The sequence below is a fragment of the Barbus barbus genome (genome assembly GCF_936440315.1).
Source record: "Barbus barbus genome assembly, chromosome: 41".
Taxonomy (NCBI): Eukaryota; Metazoa; Chordata; class Actinopteri; order Cypriniformes; family Cyprinidae; genus Barbus; species Barbus barbus.
Window position 1 is genome coordinate 15,951,410 of NC_136719.1, and position 20,874 is coordinate 15,972,283.

Sequence of the window (20,874 nt, forward strand, 5' to 3'; positions counted from 1 at the left end):
TTAATAGTTTACCAAATGTGGCAGAAAGCTACACTTTGTTATGGTAGGCTACATTATGAAAATTATCTAGTGAACATTTTTAGAGAGATGTAGCCTACAAGAAATAAAGAGACAGGCCATGTCAGAGCATGTAAAATAAATGCTATTTAATTTCAAATATAATGTTTATCATTTAGTTTTACATATATCGCAACCCGATGCTTTCCACAATAACGTAATACGGATCCAGGAGTTTGACATCACACATCTCACTTGCAAAGCACTTTCTCCTTCTGCAGGGAATGAGATGTGAGAGTGTCAGTGTCTCGTGTGAGAGGCAAACGTCTCCTCCCCCGCTGCAAGGGCTGCAGAAGCGCATCTCCTGCGTGTGGAGCGGGACAAAATGGAGCCTGATTGAACGAGAGAGCAGGCGGAAGAAAGGCAGCAGCGGCAGAGGGAGGGCGTTTGCTCTCAGTGAACAGCACAACTCAGCTGCTGCAGTCAGGGCATCAATTTTGTATAGGCGTTGAGTGCAGTGCCTGAGCGTTCCCATCTCTTTACCGCTGACCATGAAGAGCAGCTCGCGTCTCGCTCGACCACAGAGAGAGTGATGGGGGGCGATACGAGCCGTCTCTATAGGCATGTCCGCGTCCGATTCTAGCGCAGCGCTGCTCAGCTGCAAGGTAGGGATAGTTTGCCTTCTCTCTCTCTCTCTCTCTCTCTCTTGCTCGCTCGCTCACTGATTTTCTCCCGCGCGCTCCCTCTCTATTTCATTTTCACTCCATGTGATTCTGTAATCAATCAGTGCTGCTTTGGTGGAGTGAATGAATTTTGCATGCATTCTGCCTGGGTCATAATCTATTAATATCCTCGTGCAAGCCTTTTTTTATGAATAAATTATTCTCAGTCGAGATGCACGTCTTAGATTTTCGACCAGCAGACTCATCAAATGCATTCAGCTGCATTGATTTTTTAATTGAAAATGTGTATTACTTGACTAAGATTGTTCATTTTTCTTTCACATTCTCATATCTTTCTGTATGTGGGTATGGTTTCGACTAGTATTGCAAGTTGTTGATATGTTTTGTTAGGAAACAAAGGCATATGGATTTGTTGTGTTGCAATAGTCAGAAAAGTCAGAAATGTCCATTTCTTTCCAATTTTTTATAACCAGCAATTTAACCGGTTATAGGTAAAAATGCCTGTGAAAAGTGACACAAACACACACACACACACACACACACGTTTGTTTTGTTTTTGCCCTACACCTAAACTTAGCCCTCACAGGAGACTGTGCATTTCTACTTTCCCCCCAAAAAACTCACTCTGTATGATTTATAGGCGTTTTGAAAAGTGGGGACATGGGGCAATGTCCTCATAAGTCACCTTCACCTTGTAATACCTGTGTCATTATACAAATTGACGTCCTCATTTGTCACAAAAATACACGCACACACACAAAACAAAATTCATAAATGTTTATATAAATATATATGTTTATATTCAAGAGTGTAATGAACTAAGTATATTTACATAAATATATATATATTTATGTAAATTAAAAATAATCTGTTTTTGATTTTATCAATTCATAATTGTATTTCAGGATATTACATTCCAGGTCTTTATAGGTTTTAGGATTTGGACACTATTCATTTGACATAAATAGATGGCATAATTGTTTTTAAGCTCTTATAAGAGTAAAAATATTATATTATATTGTATTATATTACATTATATTATAATATATTAAAAACTACCCTTATAAAGGTAAAAATCCTTTTGAAAATCAATCCCAGCGGCAAATATCTTTGATTAAAAAAATTATAATAATGAAAATAAATAAATAAAAAAGTTAACTGCAGCCAGTACAGTTCAACCTTCTTTCTGATACTGATTACTGATATAATATAATGCAAAAATTCTTTCTATGCATGATGTTGATTCCTATGGACTTCTCTAATCCCTGTCCTTGTCTGACAAGTTCTGCTGTGGCAAGCATTAAATCCATGCTGCTCCATATAGGAGACTGGGAATCAGATTCTGACAATATGAATGAAAATAGGGCTCGGAACTGTGTGAAATATAGGAGAATGAATGACTGTTATCTAACAAGCCTTGTGGATATGGGGAGGTTCATTGATTCAGCACACAGCCCCCTGTTGGCTGCTATTGCACAACAAATTGTGAAAATGAATGTTGACGGCCCTGCGTTTATATCTGCTGCACAGATGCAAACCATTGAAAGAAAAATGACAAATTCAAGATTTACAAATGCATTTACAAATTCAAAATGTACATTAAACCTGGAAATAAACACAGTGTTAAGGATTTGAACATTTGTAAGCTACACTGTAAAATGTGATAACTACCTGATTTAACCGATAAAAAATAGTTTTGTTTGTATAAATTAATGTTCAGTAATGTCTACATAATGCTTTTGACTTGAATAAAATCAGTTAAAGATGTTCCAATTTTTAGGTGACCTTTTTTTGGTGTGCATTATGAATAAAGTCACTAATAAAATAAGAAAATGTTTGACATTGATCATGTGAACTCCATATATGGAAGCTTGTTTCCGCCATAGGATTTAAAAAATAAAAATCTCTCAGAATTCATACTTTTTTTATGAACTTTATGAACTCAGAATTGTAAGATGTAAACTCAGAATTCAGAGAAAAAAGAATTGTGAGAATTGTGAGAAAGTAAGTCAGAATTGAGTCTCTCAATGATATCTTGCAATTCTGAATTTATATCTCAGATCTCGGACATTTTTCTCATTGAGAGAAAATTCTAATTCAGATGGTCAAATTCTTGCTTACATTTGAAGCTCAAGATAGATCATTCTTAAATCATTCTGGAGACCATCAGGTTTTACACAAACTTGTGGAGTTCATGCAGCTCTAATGCTACACTGTCATTAAAGCAAAAGGAAGATAAACAGAAGACAAAGACTAAAATTATGTTTAAAAAAAGCTATTAAAGCTTTATTTAAGCAACATGCCGTAAACATTCTATGCAGCCTTTTCTGGGAATGTCTGATGGTTAAAATGTGTTGTAGGTGGAATATGGGGTGAGGTTTTGTGGAAACACTCTTAGTGGATGAGGTTGTGATGCATTGTGTCTTTTAAAGGATTACATTACTCTGTCGATCCAGGTACTGAGCGGAAAATTGCTTAGTCTGTCGGGTCATCTGAAAACGACTCCAAGTTAATGCACACTGCGTGTACGAAACACAAAATGTGTGTCACAGCCTTGCAGGTAGTGATGTTTATGTGGGCGACCCCTGCATCACTATTACCTCCTATTGATAAAAGTGGTAAAAAAAATGTTTGATATAGTGTGTCGCTGTACTTCAAAGGCCTACTCTTTCTTTCTTTTCATTTATTTCTAAGCCGAACACATGAAAGAGATGAACATGGTGTAGATCATCCAAGAGTTGGTTCAGGACAGCTCTGTGATGGAGATGCCTCCCATAGCAGGGCTGGCTTTTAATGAACATGTTCATTTAGATAAGAGATATATTTTAATCGCACATAAGAATCTTATCTTAGCCGGCGTCTGCATAATTATGCTTTATCTCTTTCGACGGTAGGTGTCACAGACACCTGCGCCCTGCGGCTGCCTTTGATATTTAAATCATATCCTCACTGTGTTCTGTATTTTGGAGGGAAAAAAGACAGAGAGAAAGTCTGGTCTGGAGGGAAGATCAGAGGGATGCAGGAGACGGTAGAGAAAAGGTTTTTGCAATGCTTGTTTATGGTCACTAGGTCTTTTGTTATCGGTGCATTTGGTGATTTAGTTTTCAGTTTTAATGCTTTATTGGCGTGAAAAATATTTCTTTATTCATATTGCCAAAGCAAAGCTGCGCGCATAGGATTGTGGGTGATTTTAGCGTGCGAAGAGCGCGAAGGCTACACTTATGCATCCTTTCCTGTGTATGGGATATTTTTAGAACGAAGGACTCAGTCCTTGGTTGAAATTCCGAGGATCCTCGACATTGGAACAGTCCTTCGACGGATGTCGATGACGTAGCATCCTCGAAATTCTGGCTTCCGAGGATCCTTCCTTGACATTGAGAAACGCCTAGAGAAACAAAAAACATTACATCTCATTTGTTAACCTCTTCAGCTCTGGACCCCCCGCGTACCCGCCGGCGGGTCCTGAATTGCATCATAAAGTTATTTAAAAAAAATCATATGGTATCATTTGAAAGCTTAGAACCTTAACTTTCTTGCCTATCCCATCACTTTCGCATTTCTGTTACATAAAATAAGATAATGAAGTCTGAATTTGCCCCCCCCCCCCCCCTCGTGAAGATGACCTAATGATATTCATATTCATATTGATATCGCTCAAACTTACCAAACATTGATGAGTCATATATCAAACGAAAGCTCTCATTCCCCACAATGTGATTATGTTTATTTCTTTGATCTAACACATTACAGAGAATAATTATCAAAAGAAACACGACGATGGAAATTATTTCTGTAAACAAACAAACATTTATGTCTACATTCCTGCTCCGATTCCTACTGTGTGCAAAATGTGGCAATCAATACTTGCATGGAGTTGAATGGTGTGTTTTCGACTAGTTTTGCCTTAACATGTTTGTGTCTGTGGGCGATTACGTCATCACGTAAAGCCCCCAATCAGATTTGCCAAAGAGACATCGATCAAACTCCTAGACCACTCTGATGCTAAGTTATGCCTTTCCAAACACGAGGGAAGAGGGCGTACTGAGCGCGAAATGAGCACTGCGCGCTAGCAGCTAGCTTGATGCTGAGTTGGGATACTTTGTGAACAAATGCAATAATAATTATGAATTTTTCCACGGATTTGTTAAAATTTAAGGTGTTTTGTGTAAAATGTAAAAAAATTTATCCATTTATCCCAAAATATGTGGGTTTGGGACTCTTTCAAATTCAGGTGTGCCTGATCTGGCAGAAGGGAGACCCCTTGTGGACATATTGCCTCCCTTCAATTTAATATCCTTTTTTTTTTTTTTTTTATAAATGATACAAAGAAAATAATTTTTTCACTTGTTTACTGGCACCTAGTGGAATCAAAAGAAACTTTCTGCACGGAGATAGACCAAACCGATCTTAAATAACAGACAAATAAAAACTTAATTTAAAAAAAATCTAAATTAGATTTGTGTGTTTATCATAAAATTATGAAAAAATACAATAAAAATATTAATTATTCAACCTGTGTGTTAGAATTTAGGATTTTTTTCTATTGAATGAGGCCATTTTTTATCAATTTACTCCAATGTATGTGAGTAGGGCGCACTTTTAAATCCAGGTATGCCAAAATCAGTAACAAATTCCAAAATATGCAGCAGAGATGAAGAGGTTTTAATAATTATGTGAATTCGTATTTATATGCACAGGAGAACTAAACACAAAAAAGTTCTGGCTAATTCACAATCTTCATGAATTTGATTTTAACCTTAAATAGTTCACCCAAAAATGAAAATTTTCTAAAAAATTTACTCACCCTTAAGTGATCCAAGATGTAGATGAGTTTGTGTCTTCAACAGAATGGATTTGGAGAAATTTAGCACTACATCACTTGCTCAACAATGGATCCTCTGCAGTCAATGGGTGCCGTCAGAATGAAAGTCCAAACATCTGATAAAAACATCACAATAATCTACAAGTAATCCACACAACTACAGTCTACAGTATAATGTTTCTAATAAACAAATTCATCTTTAAGATGTTTTTTTTTTCAAACCATTGTTTGCTATGCAACCTCGAGCAATGCCAGGTGTGCCATCCTCAAAACCATTTACCTTCAATACAGACCCAACAGACCTCTCATTAGCCAGCTGTACATATGTATATATATATATATATCTGCTTATGATTTGGTAAATCATGATTTGTTCATGAACATGATTGTATGCAGATTTCAAGCAGTAGACAGGGCATTAAAGCTAACAATTGAATAAGTAAAATGTAAAAGAGCAACATTCACATTGTACTCTTGTCCTTTTTGCAGAGTTCTGCTGATTCCTACACGAGTAGACCATCGGATTCCGACCTGTCCCTGGAGGAGGACAAGGAGGCGTCTCGGCGTGAGGCCGAGCGCCAGGCCCTGCTCCAGCTCGAGAGAGCCAAGGTTCATCTTCTCAAACGGATACACTGTCAATTACCTCTCCTCTTAACACAATGTTAAGTATTTTCTTTGTTTTCTTGTAGACCAAACCTGTAGCATTTGCAGTGAGAACCAATGTCAGCTACTGCGGGGCTCTCGATGAAGACTGTCCGGTTCAGGGTGCTGCCATCAACTTTGAAACCAAAGATTTTCTACACATAAAAGAGGTGGGAAGCAACCAATGAACTGAAATTAACAGTTAGCTTATGTGATATTTTTTGAGCACATTGTCTCCCACCCTACAGAAGTATAATAATGACTGGTGGATCGGGAGGCTGGTGAAGGAGGGGGCAGATATTGCCTTCATCCCCAGCCCTGTTAAACTGGAGGCCATGCGGATCAAGCAGGAACAGAAAGCAGCTCAGAGGTCCACAGTTGCATCTCATCATATCTATATAGTTGTTATTCGGTACTGTATAAAATAGCATTTAAAGGAATAGTTCACACAAAAATAAAAGTTTGCAGAAAACGTACTCACTCTCAGGCCATTCAAGATGTAGATGAGTTTGTTTCTTAATCAGAAGAGATTTGGAGAAATTTAGCATTACTTGCACGCCAACAGATCCTCTGCAGTGAATGGGTGACGTCAGAATGAGACTTCAAACAGCTCATAAAAACATCACAACTCTTGCTTCCATATAAAATACCAGTCCATAATCCATAATAATGCTCCAGTGAAAAGCTTAGAACTATTTTGGATTGTTTTCGCTTGTAAATGGTGCTTGATCTGTACATATTTCTCTCCTGATTCAGACAAGGTGACTTTTTCACTGGAGAACGAATAATTTTAGAAAGATTAACAGGTAAAAGGTACCTCTAATTATACACTGAACAAAATTATAAATGCAACACTTGTTTTTGCCCCCATTTTTCATGAGCTGAACTCAAAGATCTAAGACTTTTTCTATGTACACAAAAGGCCTATTTCTCTCAAATATTGTTCACAAATCTGTGTTAGTGAGCACTTCTCCTTTGCCGGGATAATCCATCCACCTCACAGATGTGGCATATCAAGATGCTGATTAGACAGCATGATTATTGCACAGGTGTGCCTTAGGCTGGCCACAATAAAAGGCCACTCTAAAATGTGCAGTTTTACTGTATTGGGGGGGGGGGGGGGGGTCCGGGGGGGGGGGGGGGGGGGGGGCTACATCTGTGACCACCATTTGCCTCACACAGAGTTGATCAGGTTGTTGATTGTGGCCTGTGGAATGTTGGCCCACTCCTCTTCAATGGCTGTGCGAGGTTGCTGAATATTGGCAGGAACTGGAACACGCTGTCGTATACGCCGATCCAGAGCATCCCAAACATGCTCAATGGCCTGTGAGTATGCTGGCCATGCAAGAACTGGGATGTTTTCAGGTTCCAAGAATTGTGTACAGATCCTTGCAACATGGGGCCGTGCATTATCATGCTGCAACATGAGGTGATGGTCGTGGATGAATGGCACAACAATGGGCCTCAGGATCTCGTCACAGTATCTCTGTGCATTGAAAATGCCATCAATAAAATGCACCTGTGTTCGTTGTCCATAACATACACCTGCCCGTACCATAACCCCACCGCCACCATGGGCCACTCGATCCACAATGTTGACATCAGCAAACTGCTCACCCACATGACGCAATGCAAGCTGTCTGCCATCTGCCCTGTACAGTGAAAACCAGGATTCATCCGTGAAGAGAACACCTCTCCAAAATGCCAGACGCCATCGAATGTGAGCATTTGCCCAATCAAGTCGGTTACAACAACGAACTGCAGTCAGGTAGAGACCCCGATGAGGACGACGAGCATGCAGATGAACTTCCCTGAGACGGTTTCTGACAGTTTGTGCAGAAATTCTTTGGTTATGCAAACCGATTGTTGCAGCAGCTGTCCGGGTGGCTGGTCTCAGACGATCTTGGAGGTGAAGATGCTGCATGTGGAGGTCCTGGGCTGGTGTGGTTACATGTGGTCTGCGGTTGTGAGGCCGGTGGGATGTACTGCCAAATTCTCTGTAACGCCTTTGGAGATGGCTTATGGTAGAGAAATGAACATTCATTTCATGGGCAACAGCTCTGGTGGACATTCCTGCAGTCAGCATGCCAATTGCACGCTCCCTCAAAACTTGCGACATCTGTGGCATTGTGCTGTGTGATAAAACTGCACATTTTAGAGTGGCCTTTTATTGTGGCCAGCCTAAGGCACACCTGTGCAATAATCATGCTGTCTACTCAGCATCTTGATATGCCACACCTGTGAGGTGGGTGGATTATCTCGGCAAAGGAGAAGTGCTCACTAACACAGATTTAGACCGATTTGTGAACAATATTTGAGAGAAATAGGCCTTTTGTGTACACAGAAAAAGTCTTAGATCTTTGAGTTCAGCTCATGAAAAATGGGGGCGAAAACAAAAGTGTTGCGTTTATAATTTTGTTCAGTGTAGAAAGAGGTATTTTTTCACATACTGTTTTTTGCCTACTATATAGGGAAGTATGCATTTTCAAATAATTGAATTATTGTGTTTGAACAAATCATTTGAATGGCTTTTAAAGAGTCACTTGTCACCACCAACTGGTTTAGTTAACTACCTACAGAAAGAATCAATAAAAAAATCCCCACTACTAATACACAGCAGCACAGTTGGTTTGGAATGCACAAAGACAAGCAGACCGATATAAATAAAGTGAAGATTATTAGTTTTCATTTTTGGTGAACTATACCGTAAGTGAGAAATAAACACTCTTACCTTCAGTTGCTGTGATTTGCCATTGCACTTGCTATTCATAAGAAATCCCAGCACATAAATTCAGCATGGGATTTTAGTTTAAAGTATGATATCAGCAATTGGCATGTCTCATCCTGCAATTTCTAAAGTGTTTGTGTTTGTAACAGGAAAATGGGTGGAAATGCTTCATCTGGTGGCTGGAGGTCTACTCCTCCTTCTGCAGGTGAGAGGTATTTAAATACTCTCACACATTACTGTCTTACTGTAATGCTAGTACTATTGAGCCACCACCATTCCTCTGCATTTCCCTTCAGGGTATAAGCTGATTTTATATGTCAAGATTTACATATTTCAGTATAAAATCGGTTTACCATTATGAACACAAACATCCTGTTCAGATTTTCTTAAACACGTTTCTCTTGTTTTAAACAAGCCAAACAGAAGCAGAAGCAGGTAGGTGGTTAAAGTTGCTTCCTTGCTTCCATAATGCAACACAGTCCCTCAAAAAGTGCACTCTAAAAAGTGCTTTAAATATTCACAGTTTGTGTCTGGCCTCTCAGACGATTCTCTGTGAAAGATTTTAATGCTGTGTTACTGAAAATGCATCCCTTGAGGCTACTCATTAGATGTTGAGAAATGTTAGTTAAGGTTCAGAGCTTGTGAGACATAACAGTGTGTTTGTGTGTGTGTGTGTGTGTGTTGTAGACAGAGCACGTTCCACCCTATGATGTAGTTCCATCCATGAGGCCTGTTGTTCTGGTCGGCCCCTCACTGAAAGGCTATGAGGTAAACTATATTAAATTTGATCATCATGGTGATCAAAAGACAGGCCAGTTGTTCTGTGTATGCAGGCTCCAAAATGGACAACCACCAAGCAAGTAAAAGTTGAGTTTGAGGAGTAAATAAAACTGCATTAGGAATTGTTCACTGAATCAAATCAAGGACATGCAAACCATTTACTAAAGAAAGCATCACTCACTCACGTGACTTTTGTGTCTTTTAACTTGCACCTCTGTGGAAAATTTACCAACAGAAATATGCCTAAGGCCTTTTTCCTCTAGAACTCAATGTGATGACATATATATCAAGCTACCAAAATGAAACTAACTAGCATGTCATTTTATTATTATTTATATTATAATATAGCATTTATTAAAATTTTCATTTTTAGCTATTTTCAATTACATTTTGTTATTTGTGTAATATTTGTATTTTATTTTATTTAAAGTTTCTTTCAATTGTTGAAAATTATTTAATAGGTTTAGTTTTAAACATAATAATAACATTGGAACAAAATGACATTTTGCAACAAATGTATGCAGAGATCGGCCTATATATAATGTGATGAAGTTACACAATGACCTGTACAAATATATACAGTTATTATTTATATTTAGATGTAAGAAATAATATTTAGTTTCAAATTTAATAAAAATGCAAAATACAGTTTCATGATCTATGAAAAATATTTGTGGTCAGTATTTGTATTTATATTTACTAAACAATATTTATATAATTATATTTAGCATAATTATATTTAATAAAATAATGCAAAATTCAGTTTCATGGCCTATGAAAAGTAATTACAGTCTGTACATTTTCATAACTCACTCACTATGGGCAGGCATGGCAAAAAGTTCATTTTGGATCCTGTTGTATATGACTGCTCAGGCAGTTTTGGGGTGCGAGAGGATTCACGAACTTGAAATATTTAAGTCCAGCCGTGGCATGGTGCTCTGGACACATTTGTCAGTCAGCTCTTTAACAGAGACACCAGGGACCTGCTTCCCCCGCTGACTCTCTGCCCTCTATTTCTGGATTCATTCATTTTTCACCCCTGTGTCTAAATGAAACTACATCACCTCATCCAAACCATATTAGCCTTATACACGACTCTTCTTCTGAATCCCCTGCTTAGAACTCCTTACTTTCCCTCCACGGTCCTTAGACAACAAAATCACTGGGTGGATGTTCACACTATTAATAGCTCAGGACCTAAACTATCTCAGATTGACAGGTTAATTACATATGAAATGTTTCTGGTTGAATGTAGAATGAACGTTTTCTCACAATCTTCTGATGCAGGTGACTGATATGATGCAGAAAGCCTTGTTTGACTTCCTGAAACACAGGTTTGATGGGAGGTGAGTACAGAAACTGTTTGTTTCACTGGCTTAGAGCTTAAAATTGATAGCATTACTCTTAAAGGAACAGTTCACCCAAAAATGTGCATTTGTAAAAAATGGAAATAAATCATTTATCTACCTTCTTTCTTCTGTAAAGTATCATAAAAGCTATCTTTTTTTATTTGGTATGTGGTTTCATGGCAGGATTTCTATCACACGGGTGACTGCAGATCTGTCTCTGGCCAAGAAGTCTGTCCTGAACAAGAAAGCTATCATGGAGAGGTCAAACACACGTTCCAGTCTGGGTGAGTGAAAACAGACAAGTGTAAAGCTAAATAGTACATCAATATAAAGTGTGATCAAGTATTTTTGTATGAAGGACCTAATTTGGCATCATTCTTTGTTTCATTATTAATGTGGCTCGTGTTATCATGCCTGTCTCTCTCTCAGCCGAGGTGCAGGGTGAGATTGAGAGAATATTTGAACTGGCTAAAAGCCTGCAGTTGGTGGTCTTGGATGCAGATACTATCAACCACCCCGCACAGCTTCTCAAGACCTCCCTCGCCCCCATCATTGTCTACGTCAAAGTGTCCTCTCCAAAGGTACAACAATATTTAATCAGTCAATGAATCACTTATTCTTAAAAAGCTATGAATGGGTGTTTCTCCAATTGATTTTTTTGACTCCAACAGATTTATATTAAAACTAAAACTAACTTTTCTGTTGTTATATGAAGGTTACATTACTGTAAAACGGCCTGGAAAACCCTTTAAAATGTTTTTTTTATGTATTTTGAATGTAGTTTTATGTATTTTATTATTTTACTCCTGTCCCAGACTTTGACTTTTCATCTAATATAGAAATCCATAATAAAAATACAAATTATGATGATATTTAATAACTCAATTATTATGAAACTATGATCACCAAAAAATAGTACAATAAACAAATTATTATTTGAAAACGATTTATATCATTTTAGACCTGTTTTGGCTCTCTATCATTTCCACCATTAGCCTTGCCACAATTTAAATATTCTTCAAATATTAGTCTAAAAATATTATTAAAATGTTTTAGCATGACCAATAGAGACTTCAACTTCTACCAAAGTACATTTTTGGTAAGATACCTGTACTTTTACTTGAGTATGGCTTTCGGGTACTTTATACACCACTGCACACACACACACACACACACACACATACACACACAAACACACAGGATGCCTTCTTATGCTTTTAAATGTTCATCCAAGGAGTTTACAAATTTGACTAAGTAAGTTTACAGTTTATTTAATGCTATACTATGGGAAACAGTGATCATCTGATCAACAATTTATCATGTCTCTTCCCTTTCTCCCTCAAACACACAGGCACACACAAGTTGGATGTCATAACTATATAGGCCTATAGTTTTAGGATTCATCAGTGTGGATTATAGTTTATTATATTAATACATTTAACTTTTTAGAAGTTTTTAACGTGTCAACTCTCACTGTTTCCTATTATTATATGGCTTTAGTGCTTTTATGGAATAGGAGCTGGTATACATATTCAAGAGCGTGCAAAGATGGGTAGAATTTTGATCGTATGTAGTGGGCCGTCTGGGCCAAAATGCCAGGGCCGATTTTTTGTCCCAGTCCAGCCCTGGCTCCGGGTGTATGTTCACTACTGTGTGTACACTTGGATGGGTTAAATTCAGAGCACAAATTCCGAGTATGGTTCACCATACTTGGCCACACACTTAAACTCACAGACCTTGGCCTAAACTCCTCACTCTGCGACTGGATTCAAGACTTCCTCACCGGCAAACCTCAAGTGGTGAAAGTTGGCCAGTTCACCTCAAACTCCATCACTCTGAACGTAGGAGCCCCACAGGGCTGTGTCCTGAGTCCCCTGCTCTACTCTCTCTACACGCATGACTGCGTGTCCTCTCACAGCTCCACATCTATTGTCAAATTCGCGGATGATACTGTGGTTCTGGGCCTCATTTCCAACAATGATGAGACCACATACTTGGATGAGACTCACATCTCTCTCTGAATGTGAGAAAAACTAAAGAGCTGATCATGGACTTTAGGAAGAGACAACAGCAGCCCTACACTCGTCTTATGATCAGTAGGACCCCTGTGGAGAGGGTGAGTAGCTTCAAGTACCTCGGTGTAAACATCTCCGAGAACCTGACTTGGACTACACACATCCAAACACAGGTCAAGAAAGCCAGGCAAAGACTGTACCATCTGCGACAGCTGAGGAAATTCAGGGTCTCACCAGCAATCCTGAAAACTTTCTATTCAGGGACCATAGAAAGTGTATTGACTCAGTGCATCTCAGTGTGGTATGGAAACAGCTCCAATCAGGACTGCAAAGCACTACAGAGAGTTGTGCGCTTAGTTGAGCGCATCTCAGGGTCTGCTCTCCCCTCTCTGCAGGACATCTACCTCAAACGCTGCAAAAATAGAGCTGTCAAAATCACCAAGGACTCAAATCACCCTGGTAACCATCTATTCACTTTGCTACCATCTGGTAAGCACTTCCATAGCCTGATGACAAAAACTGAGAGACTTAGGAGGAGCTTCTTCCCCCAGGCCATCAGGCTCCTAAACTCTAACTCTGTGTCATAACATCACATGACTCCATGTAAATATCACTACATCAATAAGGTATTCATAATGTTTTCTACCTCGTATTGCTACTATGTGAATACCCTGTACAACTTTTTTGCACATTCCTTCTTATATTATTAACAACATACTGACCTGCACATTTATATTTATATTTTTTATCTTTTATTTTATTCTATTCTTTTTATTTTTTCTACTTTTCTTAATATTTATGTACATTCTGTGTTTTGTATTCTATATAATTGCACTGTCCTTGGAGCGGACCTGACTTACATTTCACTGCTGGTTATACTCTGTATAATTGTGTATGTGACAAATAAAAAATCTTGAATCTTGAAACAAAATACATAATTACAGTTGTGGTGGAAATGACGTTTGCTGGTTCATAAAAATTTGTTTTTCTGTGATGCATGTATATCTACACTTGAACATTGATGATAGACTAATTAAAGCGATAGTTCACCAAAAATGAAAATTCTGTCATTAATTACTCACCCTCATGTCGTTCCAAACCTGTAAGAACTTCATCACAAATTAAGAAATTTTGGTGAAATCCAAGAGCTTTCTGACCCTCCGTAGACAACAAGGGAACTACCATGTTCAAGGCCCAGAAAGGTAGTAAGGATATTTATGAAGCTACGAGAATACTTTTTGTGTGCAAATAAAACAGAAATAACAACTTTATTCAACAATTTCTTCTCTTCCGGTTCATCGACACAAATTCACGACAGCACTACAAAGCATGGTCGTGGTACTTTTGTGAACGCATGCTGAAGACTGATACGGAAGAGAAGAAATTGATGAATAAAGTAATTATTTTTGTTTTCTTTGCACACAAAACGTATTCTCGTAGCTTCATAAAATTACGGTTGAACCACTGATGTCACATGGACTATTTTAACGATGTCCTTACTACCTTTCTGGGCCTTGAACGTGGTAGTTGCACTGCTGTCTATGCAGGGTCAGAGAGCTCTCGGATTTCATCAAAAATATCTTAATATGTGTTCTGAAGAAGAACGAAGGTCTTACGAGTTTGGAACGACATTACGGTGAGTAATTAATGACATTTTTGGGTGAACTATCCCTTTAAATATGGTTTTGAAAAGTGTGTTTATTTATAAGTTGAGAAGCCAAAGCCATAAAATCTGCACATCAAATGAACTGCAAAGTTCAAGGTCCTTTGAACAAAAATGTATTCCTGAAGATTTATATGAAGGTGACAACAAAAACTAAAGTAGACCAACAAAAAAGTGACTGTGCACACAAAAACAACTAACGTTTCAGTCTTTGCTGAACTATCTTCAGTGCTATTTATAAGTCCACAGAGCTAAAAGTGTTGTTTTGCTTATTTAAATGATTAAGTTATATTGGTAGGTTCAGATTTCCCTGAAGAAACGTGTCCCTCATTTTCTTAGTGTTACTCATTATATCCCAGGTTCTTCAAAGACTCATTAAGTCCAGAGGGAAATCTCAAAGCAAACATCTCAACGTGCAAATGATGGCTGGAGATAAACTATCACAGTGCCCACCAGTGAGTCCCATTACTGCACATATTCAGCTCCTGTTAACACACATTAAACCGAAGCAACAAGCGAAAAGATGTGATATCTTACACTAATACTGTTTGTATTCACTGCGTTTATCTTGCATTAGGAAATGTTTGATGTTATACTGGATGAGAATCAGTTAGAGGATGCCTGTGAACACCTGGCCGAATACTTAGATATATACTGGCGTGCCACTCACCTGCCTGGCTCTGCTCCCCTGAACCCTCTAGTAGAGCAAAATGTAGTTACACCACCCTCAGCCAACTCTAGCCAACAGGTAAGTGTTTAAATGTTACCTGCATGGCCTTCACATCTTCTAAACACTCTCATCCTCTTCCTCTAGTTCTCAGAGACGCAGGAGCTAATTGAATGAGCACTACCACAAATTAGGGTGAGTGTTGGATTGATTTTCATCTGCCAGTTAAAATTACTATTATGAATGTGTATTTTCCTGTCAGGGCATATTAATAATAAATATTAATAATAACAATCAATTTCAAATGTGCACTTGCTTATTTTAAATTACATGTACTTTAGTAAAAAAATTAATAATAATGTCTAACATCAGACTTTTATTACATTTACAATGTAAATATAATAAAGGCTGTTTTTATTAAGGTTTTTTAATGTAATTTAATTTAATTAGTTGGTTTTAGTCATTTTGTTATATGCTTTTGTCAGTTTTATTAGTTTTTTGCATTTCTATTTAGCTTTAATTTATCTTATATCAGTATGAATTCAATACATTTGTATTTTTATTTTAGTTTTAGTTTTAGTTTAAGTTTTTCATCTAATGTTTCTTTTTTATTTTATTTTATTTCAGCTTTACTTTTAACTTATTTAATGACAACACTAACTAAAAAATGTTGTTTTTGTGTGACACTACATCCAATCCACCAGATGTCAATCTAATATAAGCAATATCGCACAAAAAAAATATATATATATGTATATATATATATATATATAAAGTGCACCGCATAAATGAGTACACCCCCTCTAAAACTTAACAAATTCGGCAATTACATGACATGTTAGGGTTCTTTGGAGATATAATGTTCCAACAAGCCTGCTTGATCAATTACCAAAGAAGAATGTTGAAAGTATTCAGCAAAATAAGACATTCTTATCAAAGTGATAAAATGTTGTGTTGCAAAAATGAGTACACCCTCCTGAAAGTTACAAAAAAAAAAATGTGTATAGGTTTAAGGCTATTTTTAATCAACAAGTAAGTATATTGAACCAAAACTTTTAAAGACAAGTAATTTCCTGACAATTAAAAGTGTTATACATCCCACTGAATCATAATCAGACTTAATGCTGGCAGCAGTGGAACCACTTGGGAGAGAACTGCCAGGTGACTTATTTCTTTGCATAAAAGAGGACAATGGTACTAGAGGAATACCAAATTATTGTTTTAAGTGTGAAAATATAGCAGAAGTAGCACCAACATTCAAAAACAATGGACTTGTGACAAGGCTCCTGAAATAATCAGGTCTTCACTTTAAGTTTTAATTTAGTGATGACTGAATTTTCGCTAGAAAAAGAGGAGGCGAAATAATATTCAAGTGTCTCAGAGCCGGCAAAAGCTGTGAAAAGAGTGACACTTTATCTCACAGAGTATGACGCAGCCTGCAGAAGTGACATGCAAGGTTGTAGTCGCCACTAGAATTACCTAATGTAGCCAAAGCTAAATAAATTCATATAACCTCTTCCAAGGCCCATATTTACAAAATAGAGACTATCCATACTCTGGTCTCAAGAGACCAAGTCAATCATTTCGGATCCAAAAGCATCCAAAATGTTCTGGTGTTGCTAGAGTAGGAGTACAGTGAGAAGTGCTTGATACCCACAATGACGTTCAGTGGTAGTAAAGCTCTTATATAGGGATGAGTGAGTGCTGAAGGTGTGAGGGACTTGTGCTTTATCAACGCTGTCATGAATTCACACACCACTGTGTGATGTAATACAAAAACTTGAAACAGAAGATGCTACCCTCCTCTCATTCCCTGCATTTTTTGGGCATTTATTCAGCATGACATAAAGATATTCATTCTCCCAAGGTGAAAATCCTTCAGTAGACATGTATTTCACTCAATCTTAACGCTCTTGAGCAGCTGTGGTGGATTCTGTAGAGACAAGCTGAGCAAAACTCCCCATTAAAGACCAGAGCATTTAAGGAGCTCGTCCTCCAAGGAGTTAAACAGGACAGATGTGAAAATTTGTCATGAACTTGTACACTCAGTGCCAAGAAGGGTCAGAGCAGTATACTTAAAGTTCTGGAGGACATACTAAGTACTAGAATATTATACATTTGCTGAATTAAATCTATGGTGTACTCATTTCTGCAAAAAAACTGGCTAATTGACTTATCTCAGAAAATATTGGCATATATTGTGTTGTTTTTAATAAGTATATGTTTAATACATTTCAATTTTGCCATTTTCCCATGAATTATATTAGTGATCATTAAGAAAATACATCTTTTATATTTATTCAAAGGAGTGTACTCATTTATGCTGTGCACTGTATATATTGAGTGCACCTTAAATATTGACTGACAGAAAGCTTGTGGCCAGGGTGTTTAACCATAATGATCACTTCCTCCACTGCTCTCTGGTTGTTATAGAGTGACAGAGAACATTCCAGAAAGGCCCCCTAGAATATTCCTCAAAGGCCAGCCACTCACTGCCCCAGAATGAGACGGGGCTCGGAGCAGCTGCCCCCTGATGAGAAAGAGGAGGAACGGAGGGATGGAGACAGAGATGAGGGCCAGCAGAGAAGTGCACCAATCCCAGCCTCACTGACAGTGACAACACACACCTTCCCATGCACTTACATATGTGTCGTCCATTACATCTCAGGACCACTCTGCTGCACACACAAACACACACACAGGTATACACACATTCAACTGGCCTGAATGTCCCTACTGAGCCCCACGCTGAGATCAACAGGGGTTTCCCCAAGCCCTTGGTGGTGCCGTCTGTCCGCCAGGTTCTGCCAGTCTGACTCTGGCACTGGCATCAGAGCATACCATACCATGCCCTCACAAAGAAGGGCACCCCATGCCACTAACATCCCGCTCACTCAGTCTCCACCTCCTGCATCGCTTTTGGTTTTTTTCAAGGCCATACCTTTTGCACAATTCATTTCATTTCAATCAATCATCAAATACAGTTCACTCATAATTAATAACCCAAATGGCTTTATGTAGCACAACCCTCAAATAACCAATTCATATACTGAAACCACACTTGGGACTTTTTAACTGAAAACGTTTTTTTATTTTCTTTTATACCCTGTTTGATTTTTCTTGTGTCTTTTTATCCACTGGAAACTTTATGTCAACCAGGGCAAATCAACTAGTAACTCCAGTATTTCCAACCACACTGCACTAATATCACCCTTTCAGATCAATGAAAAGCAGACCACATGAATGTTTGTACATCTTTTGCCTAGATCTCAGTATTGCACTAAACAGCCTAACATATTATTTATTTTGTCTAACAGTGGTTCTCAACTGAGACCTCGCAGGTCTGTTCTGATTGGACACGTGATAGAACTATGCTAAATGTACAGAATAAAATGCAACTAATATAATCATGCATAGTTAGGATGATAAGGCTTGTTAAGTTTTAAAAGGAGAAAATTATATGGCATTTTGATACAAATCCACCTATAACCAGGTAAATTAGGTAGATACTAACATGGATACATTGGATGACATGCTCTCATCTTTAAAATCATGAACGAACTGAAATTTTTTTACCCAAAATATATTCAATTTCATTTGTAGCGAAGTTTAGTGGTGTGTGCCCCAATGTTTTATGAACTATTAATTTGGATTATTTTAATTATTTTAGTTTATTATTTATGTATAACTATATTTGAATTCAAATTATTAAGATTTATTTTTTTAATATAAATACATTTTAATATTTGATTTTAAGAGCATTTTTTATTACTGTTTTGGTGCTGTGTTGGGTCAAAGTAAAACCAGTTGAAAACCTCTGCTCTATACTAATGTTGGAATTACTGTGACATCTAGTGGTTTTGTTTGAAACCACAGACGTGAGACCCTTGCAAGCATCTTTGCTTTCACATAAGTATAACTGTACATAATCATACCATTAATTCAAAAACAACCATAAGATGTGTAACGGTATTGTTTCAGAACCACTGAACATCCTTTTCTGCATTCTGAGAATTTCAAAACACTGATAAAAGTTCCTGATATGTTTTTTTATCTTCACCATCAACACTTATTTGCATGATCTTGCTGACATATCTGCTGCTGTAATTGTTGAGTTTTGCTTGCTGCTGTTCTTCCAAGCAATAACAAAATCATTTACATAGATTATTACACTTAACAGAATGACTTATGTCTTATTTGCAAGACAATCTCTTAACTACTTAATGATCACTAATTTACTCTTTGCATACATGCACATGCAGTCCCATTGTACATTCAAGCTGATCATGACTATGCATGACACAATCAGGCATTTGTAGAAATAAACAGCACTGTAAACTGAATAGGGAGCTGCAATGGACATAGAAACATATAAACCATCACAAACATCTGCTTGAGTATGTACAGTTTGCACATTAAAATTCATTGCCCTCATCTATATATAAATGCACAAACAAATGACTTTCTGTTCATATTAAGATGTATATAGATAATATTATTTACATATATTGAACATAAATGTTGTTTGGGACCATGTTAAATCTTCTGTCAATTTTTAAATCACTGCATTTGAAAAGCAACAAGCAAGAGGCAGTCTTCAAAGCACAATGAGCTCTTCCCAATTGAAAATATGCTTGATATCTTTCCAGGTGATTTGTACATAGTCAAGAACTATGTCTTTGGGTCTCCAAAGTATATTTTCAAGGCTAATTGTTTATTTTATTATATATTTATGTTGTTCTCTATCACAATATACTGTACTGTATGCAACACTGGAGGAAGGAGGAAGACAATGGCTTGGATTGGTAAAGGTCTATCACTGAATAAAGGGAAATCAATATGATTGCACTATTTAGTTTTTAAGGTTTTCTTTTGGTTTACAATGCAATAAATGAACTATGTAAGTGTGTGAACCCTCTTCCAGTAGTTAACTTATATTGTACTAATGTGACAACAATGACCCAGCACTAATTCTGAAAATAGAAAGAAAGAAATTAAGAAAAGTGTACTATCTGATACTGAGCAGAACTACTGTGTGCTCTGGGGAAGAAAAAAATTTAAAAGAAAATAAAAAAGAAAAAGAATGGTCTGTGCATGGTTTCTGTTACTTTTGCATGTGTTGTTGATGTATAATATGTTTTTAAAACATATTATATATATTTCGATAAAGTTGAATTTATTTGAACTTTTTTGCAAACTAAAATTAATTTTAAATGGTGTGTAACAAATACATTTTCAAATATAGTCTCTACGTTAATATGAAGTCATAAAAGCTGCATGCACAATAATTATAAAAGAATCAAAAAAGTGATGACGTGTCAACTTTTCAAAAATACTTGTATCAACTAACCACCCACATGGAGAATGATTGAGGAATCGCAAAAATAAATTCCAAAATTTCCAATAGATGTCAGTGCAGGAGCAATTATTAATGATTCAAACACTGCTTCTGATCTCTCAGTGTACTGTAAATACTTTTTCTAAAACTTCAGAAAATTATCATTTTGTTATTTCCCAAGTTATTTCAT

At 37.2% G+C, this 20,874-nt stretch overlaps 1 protein-coding gene across 1 annotated transcript; it reads left to right on the plus strand.

Moving 5' to 3' along the window:
• Positions 1-620: 620 nt before the first annotated feature.
• LOC306860920 (voltage-dependent L-type calcium channel subunit beta-4-like) lies at positions 621-20,386 on the plus strand (the record flags this gene model as incomplete). The annotated part of the gene is made up of 14 exons (XM_079402944.1): positions 621-662; positions 5,992-6,111; positions 6,192-6,314; positions 6,393-6,514; positions 9,022-9,077; positions 9,288-9,307; positions 9,560-9,640; positions 10,940-10,998; positions 11,185-11,285; positions 11,431-11,582; positions 15,039-15,134; positions 15,257-15,427; positions 15,494-15,541; positions 17,780-20,386. 13 exons carry the CDS (start codon positions 621-623, stop codon positions 15,521-15,523), a joined length of 1,173 nt encoding a protein of 390 aa, XP_079259070.1. The 3' UTR covers positions 15,524-15,541; positions 17,780-20,386.
• Between the last annotated feature and the right edge of the window lie 488 nt (positions 20,387-20,874).